The 7,277-nt window shown below is 44.4% G+C and overlaps 2 protein-coding genes across 2 annotated transcripts in view; both read left to right on the plus strand.

The window, feature by feature from the left end:
- The first annotated feature begins 1,379 nt into the window (after window positions 1-1,379).
- Window positions 1,380-2,763, plus strand: LOC128274477 (26S proteasome regulatory subunit 4-like). The gene has a single exon (XM_053012691.1). The coding sequence runs from the start codon at window positions 1,447-1,449 to the stop codon at window positions 2,761-2,763; it is 1,317 nt and encodes a 438-aa protein (XP_052868651.1). The 5' UTR covers window positions 1,380-1,446.
- A 1,084-nt stretch (window positions 2,764-3,847) lies between these two features.
- Window positions 3,848-7,277, plus strand: part of LOC128270025 (juvenile hormone esterase-like) — a 4,630-nt gene continuing 1,200 nt past the window's right edge. The window contains exons 1-6 of the mRNA XM_053007428.1: window positions 3,848-4,338; window positions 5,630-6,343; window positions 6,414-6,576; window positions 6,642-6,823; window positions 6,955-7,141; window positions 7,213-7,274. Of these exons, the coding sequence (XP_052863388.1) occupies window positions 4,111-4,338; window positions 5,630-6,343; window positions 6,414-6,576; window positions 6,642-6,823; window positions 6,955-7,141; window positions 7,213-7,274 (1,536 nt within the window). The 5' untranslated portion in view covers window positions 3,848-4,110. The remainder of the gene's footprint in view (window positions 4,339-5,629; window positions 6,344-6,413; window positions 6,577-6,641; window positions 6,824-6,954; window positions 7,142-7,212; window positions 7,275-7,277) is intronic.

Consider the following 7,277-nt stretch of genomic DNA (forward strand, 5'->3'; position numbering starts at 1 on the left):
GGATAACATACGCGTCATTATTCATGCTGAAGTCGAAGAAGCACTTGATGTTGGTTTCAGTTACTACGATTGTGGAACTTTGCTCAGGGTTCTAAAAAAAGGGAATACAAAAAGATGGCAATTCAAACAGAACGAAGGAAAACATGTGGATACCCATTCGTTCTGGACCCAAAAAATTTCCATGCTTCTTTCCATCGATGATATTATCATATTTTCTATGTAGCAATTTCATGTAGCTTCATTTCGTTATATTATAAATAAATGAAGCTATTAAAATCTATTTTATACATCTTCTCTGGTTCTTCTATTTAAAACTGTCTTGATTCTTGTGCTAACCAGATATCACATATCAAGTACACAAATCGGCGGAAATCCGGGAGCGTTTCAGACCACTGTCGGCACAAATTTTTACGATATAAAAAGCAAATGTACACCTTCTTGTAAACTTCCAACAAAATTAACCATCAATAATGACCGTCACTAATAATCACCTAACCAAAACATTAACTTCGATGTTCATATCTAATTGTTCCGTCCACCGGATCCGGAGCGTTCCGGATAACCAAGCTCACTACGCATTTATCCGAAACATACTTACCAGTTTTACGTATCTTTTTTGCTCCGGTTTGCTATCCATTTTATTGCTGAAATGGAGATAAACTTATAGTTAAAATTCAAAATAACATCACAAATAAAAATCTTTGCTTGTTAACAAACCTCTGTTTTCGTTTGTTTGTAAACAAACCTCTGTTTTCGTCTGTAATGCGCCCTGTTGCAGGGTCTGCAGACCCACAAAGCTTTTGACACCTACTGATCGCTTTACTGTCAAAATTGTCGCGGTTGGAGGCTGATATATCGTTTGTTTCGTGCCGTGTGGCAGCCCAGTCACGATGTTATTCTCACGGCAGTAACCATCCAGTGAGAATGGAATCAGATTTTTTTCAAAATTATTACGGTTTCATTAAGAATTTGGAAAGGATTGCGGTTTCCCGAGTAATTGTCTCTTGATTGAAAGGAAATAATAAAATTTGAAGCTAGCGCTTAATTTAAAACACCAAACGGTAAGTGGACCGCTTCTCACCTGGTGCTCACCGCGACTCACTGACAAGAAAAACGGTTTAAATTCAACAAGTCCAGTACTAGTGACTGTTTAATTCTCGTACTTTTCAATGAAATTTGACTAAGATTCAATCTAAACCTTCAGCATTATACAACAATTTGAATAATTTGACACTTTTATTTTTGTGGAGACTGAATGATGTGAAAAACTAAAGTAAACGTGGCGAGAATTTCACCTCAAGCCAGCTTGAACGTCAAGCAGCGCTTGCTTGGTAAATATCAAAACGCTTTTGACTTGTCATCCTCGTCGCAAACACAAAGCCGAGTCAGTGTTTTGCAATTGCGGAAGAATTTGTCCTCAAATATAGTTAGAAAAATCTATTCGAAATGGGACAGAATCAGTCGGGCGGAAGTGGAGGTGATAAAAAGGATGATAAAGATAAGAAGAAAAAGTACGAACCACCAATTCCGACACGGGTCGGTAAAAAGAAGCGCAAGGCGAAGGGGCCAGATGCGGCCCTAAAGTTGCCACTGGTCACGCCACACACCCGATGTCGGTTGAAGCTGTTGAAACTGGAGCGCATCAAGGACTATCTGCTGATGGAAGAGGAATTCATTCGCAACCAAGAAAGACTGAAGCCACAGGAGGAAAAGATCGAAGAGGAGCGCTCGAAAGTGGACGATCTGCGCGGAACGCCGATGTCGGTCGGGACACTGGAAGAGATCATCGACGATAATCATGCGATCGTTTCCACGTCCGTGGGTAGCGAGCACTACGTCAGCATCTTGTCGTTCGTCGACAAAGACCAGCTGGAACCGGGCTGTTCGGTGCTGCTCAACCATAAGGTGCACGCTGTGGTCGGTGTCCTCGGGGATGATACCGATCCCATGGTGACGGTGATGAAGCTGGAAAAAGCCCCGCAGGAAACGTACGCCGACATCGGTGGGCTGGACACACAGATCCAGGAGATTAAAGAGTCTGTCGAGCTACCGCTTACGCATCCGGAGTACTACGAGGAAATGGGCATCAAGCCGCCGAAGGGTGTGATCCTGTACGGTCCACCCGGAACGGGCAAGACGCTGCTGGCAAAGGCGGTAGCCAACCAAACGTCCGCCACGTTCCTGCGAGTAGTGGGCTCGGAGCTGATCCAAAAGTACCTCGGCGACGGTCCCAAGCTCGTCCGTGAGTTGTTCCGCGTGGCCGAGGAACATGCCCCTTCGATTGTGTTTATCGACGAGATTGATGCCGTCGGAACGAAGCGATACGATTCGAACTCGGGTGGAGAACGTGAAATCCAGCGAACCATGTTGGAGCTACTGAACCAACTGGACGGATTTGATTCGAGAGGCGATGTGAAGGTGATCATGGCCACGAATCGTATCGAAACCCTCGATCCCGCCCTCATCCGTCCGGGTCGAATTGACCGTAAAATCGAGTTCCCGTTGCCCGATGAGAAGACGAAACGACGCATCTTCAACATCCACACCGCCCGCATGACCCTGGCCACGGACGTGAATCTTTCCGAGCTGATCATGGCGAAGGACGATCTGTCCGGAGCGGACATTAAAGCCATCTGCACGGAGGCGGGATTGATGGCACTTCGGGAGCGTCGAATGAAAGTCACCAACGAGGACTTCAAAAAATCGAAGGAAAGTGTGCTCTACCGGAAGAAGGAAGGAACGCCGGAGGGACTCTACATGTAAATCTGGGGCGATCGTATCTCAAGCATAAAAACCAATAAATAATCATGTTTTCCAACAGATTTATTGACCTTGCGCCTGACTTTTCTTTGCGTTTAAATGTTAAATTCGTCTTTCGAATGTTTAGACGAAAATGACTAGATTTAATTTACATCAACATAAATGTCTTGAAATTGAATCGATTCTATTGTGACTCATTGCTGTGAGCTTCGAAACCTAAATCAAGCAACCAAATTGAGAAGCTTGCCGCTTGACCAACCACTCAATCATCTGACTGACCCTTCTAGTAAGACACTTGAAGCTGTCGGAGGAGCGCATACAATGTTGGGCCATCAATAGAGTTTAACTTTAGATTTCGTTCCTATAAGTAGTAGTCAGCAGCGCCGACTTAAGTACGCATTATACTTCACCCAAGGCCGCATGGCGGGATGAAGATAGAACGATCAGTTGGCAGCTTATTTCAAGTCGACGGCATGATCGTTGTTAGTTTCGGTTTGCGTGTTCGGTATACTGAGGTGGTAGTACGACGCTACAAAGGTTGTGCTCTTCAAAATCATACTCTTAATGGCACAACGATGACTTCAAGCGAAATAATTCGAGCACATTTGGTTGGATGTTATTGAAAGTTATGAATGAAGGACATGGCAGGACATGCTAATAAACTGCCAAGATCTGCAGCAACTGCCAAGTTTCTGAGTTCTGCAAACTGCCAAGGAACCGGTTTCCCTCAGCACTAAGGGCTCCGGCGTATTTCAACCCACATGTCACATAATAATTAGATCGTAAGCTCTTTTCAATCATGAGGATACATATGCTCCTTGCGGCAAACACATTCCGTGCAACCAAAGCTTGTTCTTCAAGCTAGGCATTTTTACGACGGCTTAATATGCATTTTAAGACGCCGAACGGAAAGAGGCATTAGAAAAAGAAAAACAAACATCCAGACAGCATTTCTATCTCTGTGATTCTGTGGTCTACCAAAACTAGTTTCGAAGCCGACATCACCTGCCACCTGGAGGCCGTGCGTTAATGATCCGTATAAAGCTTTGAGGTGACGTTGATCGTAGGGTCAGTTGGTTACCGAGCGTTGAGCCGTCTGGGCCGGTTCAACATTAACGCGTTTCCCATCGAAAAGCGAACTCCACGTGCGCCGCGTGGGTGTTGCATAAGACATTAGAGCATTAGAGGGACTGTATTAGGCTATGGTTCGCAGTTGATAGTGCCTCGTATGCTTTCGTGCTAGTCGTGACGTATTTAGTTCGTTTGTGAGTAGTGATTTAATTTTTCTGTTGCTTACGCATGTTCTGAAATTGTGATTCACCATCTTTCGGATCTATAAGCGATTCAAAAATGAATGTTGTGGCACATCGCTTGAGAGGTGCTTCGTGGGTACTGGCCTCGCTAGCGATACTCCTTTCCCAACAAGCTGATGGCCGAACATCGGACAAGCTGAAAGTTACCATGCCTCACGGTGGATCACTCGTTGGGAGATACCTTAACTCTTTCAGCGGTCACGGAATCTTGGCGTTCCTAGGAGTTCCCTACGCGAAACCACCGATCGGAGAGCTTCGTTTCAAGGTGCGTATCTGGATGATCGAGTCCCGGTAAATGGAGAAAAAATTAAAATTATAGCTGATTACTAACCTAGCGTACGGTGTGTTTTCATGCCATCAAAGTATATTTTTCTTGTATTGGTGCAGAAAACTGGTTGTGCATGTCTCGTTGATAAATCTTTCAAAACGTTTTTTTGTTCTGTGCGGCAAGCATAAATTAATTGGAGATTGACTAAATAAACACATTGTTGGCAAAGCTGTACTCAATAATACATTTTCATTGCATTTCAGTCAGGCACACATTAGTTTGGTATTATTGAATAGATTGTAGTCAGCTTTAACTGCTGATTGTTCCCAGCAATTAGAGTAGGACTGGGGTAGGGAGTCGTGCTGTCTGATGTAACCTTGGCAAACAAATTTTAAACTTCCAATTTAATAACATTTGAAATCAATTTAAACATTCCAAAGAAGCGATCATGGCGATCGCCAGACGGAGAAATGAGGCTGCAATAATTGCACATGCGCACGCAAGGGTTAAGCGCGAACATGCCTCCAAAACGAGTTAGTGTGAAAAAGCCCAAGGTTGAGTGTTCTTTTTCTGCTAGTAAATGATGAATGATAATCTGTGGTCAGACCACAGTCGGTTCGCTCTCTGCATACCGCTCATTTGGGAATGAGGAATGAGAATTCTACCTCATTAGTCATTACTTAGTAGTTCAATTTGTTTTAAAATATGCACCGCCAGCCTAGGCCACCAGACCACTACTCGTAGGAATTTACTACGCACAGTTTGTTGCCTTGGTAACTTGAAGAGCTTTGTAAAAATTTGATTCCAAAACAAAAGCTCAAATATGTGTTGGAATTGTAGTCTGCATACTTCTAGTAAGGACTTGATATGCGAGCTTTAAGATCTGAATTAATTTAGGTTGTAGCCAATGTAAGCTGTTATAACGCAGCATCGGATTGTAGCATTTAAAAGACCCGGTTTCACTGAGAAGCATACCAGTTAATTTTAGGTTTATATTCTGCTAGTTTTAAAAGTATATTTCAAATTACTTTTAGTTTCGGTTAGTTTTCTTCAGAAGAACTTGCATTCGGTTCAACATTAACATAGAGACATGGAGACGCCTGGTTGGCAATCGCGTACTACGAACATGCATCTTGAAGGAGAATAATCCTTGTGTAAAAATTCATATCCCAAAAGAAGAATACCAAAAATGAAGATTACAGTGAATTTTGAATGTTGAATGACTCCGAATTTCAGTTGTTGATGTTTTATAGTTCCTAACTAATACTTCTTTTATGGGCGCCAACAGGCACCAGTTCCGTTTGGAGGCTGGTCCGGGATTCGGAGCGCCACAATCGATGCACCACTTTGTACCCAACGTGACCCATACCGTCGAGATGAGGAGATCTCCGGTGTGGAAGATTGTCTACAAATCAACATTTACGTACCCGAACGACGCCGAGAACTGGGAGCGTCTGGTGAGGATCAAACACCGTTTCCGGTGATGGTGTTCTTCCACGGCGGCGGCTGGCAGTGTGGGTCAGGCACACGATCGTTCTATGGTCCCGATTTTCTGCTTGAGCACGATGTCATATACATCGGGGCAAACTTCCGGCTTGGCCCGTTGGGATTCCTGAGCACTGAGCAGGAGGACTGTCCGGGTAATAATGGACTGAAGGACCAAAGCTTGGTGTTGCGATGGATACGAGACAACATAGGCGCCTTCGGTGGAGACCCGAATTTGGTAACCGTGTTCGGTGAGAGTGCCGGTGGAGCTAGCGGAACGTACCACATGATGTCGCCGCTTTCGAAGGGTTTGTTCCAGAGAGTAATCTCGCAGTCCGGGGTTAATTTGGATGCTTGGGCTCAGCCAGCCCATCGCGGGGTGGCTCGGGCACGCTCTATTCAACTGGGCCAGATGCTAAACTGTTCGCAGGGAACTGACGGCCGTTTCACCGAAATGATACATTGTTTGCGTGGTGTTTCGGCGGAAGACGTTACCAAAGCGTTTTACGACTTCTACGTAAGGAACATTGGTCGGTCTATTCTCCTTGTCGATGGAATTAAACCAACTCTTTGCTGGATACTCGCAGGTATGGGACACGGATCCGATGATTCCTTTTCCACCGGTGGTGGAGCCCAACCTACCAGGGGCTTTCATTACAAAACATCCACGCGATGAAACCGAACCACATGCAATCGGGTTACCCTGGATGACTGGTCTTACCCTGGACGAAGGTGCTCTGAAGAGTGCATGTAAGTTTTCTGGCATAGTTAATAAAACATCCTAAGGGTACTGACCATTTTGCTATTACACACAGCGCTGATTAACGTACCAAGACTTCGCCAAAGCTTAAATGAACACTGGGAGCAAGCGTTGCCGATTTCCTTGTACTATGACCACCATGAATCAACACACCAACGAAAGATCACGGACGCAATTAACGAGTTTTACTTTAGCAAAAAGAAACTCGTCAAGGAAACGGAGAAGAACCTCACAAATGTATGTACACAGCCTCCTTTGATAACAGATGGCGACAATTGTTTCATCTTGAATTTTACTAAGCTTTTTGCTTAAAACATAAAGAAGTATAGTATGTAGGCAAAGTTTCTTATGTACCTTGACTTTTACAGCTCTATTCGGACGCGTGGTTCCTCACCGGCATGGACGAATACATACGAATACGTTTACTCACCGATAGAACTGATGTAACGTCTCCTCCCAGAGCCAATGTCGGTCCAACATATGTGTACCTTTTTGCACAGAAGGCATCAGCAAGTTTTACAGAAATATTCGAAGGCGGAAAGGAGAAATACTATGGTACTGTTTGCTTTGATATGGTATACTTTTTCCGTTTGGGACGATCATAACTTTTCCTTTCTTATCGCTAGGAGTATGCCATGCGGAAGAACTGCAGTACATGTTTCCGATCGCCAAAGACTTGTTCATGACCGCT

This window comes from Anopheles cruzii, chromosome 3 (assembly GCF_943734635.1).
Source record: "Anopheles cruzii chromosome 3, idAnoCruzAS_RS32_06, whole genome shotgun sequence".
NCBI lineage: Eukaryota > Metazoa > Arthropoda > Insecta > Diptera > Culicidae > Anopheles > Anopheles cruzii.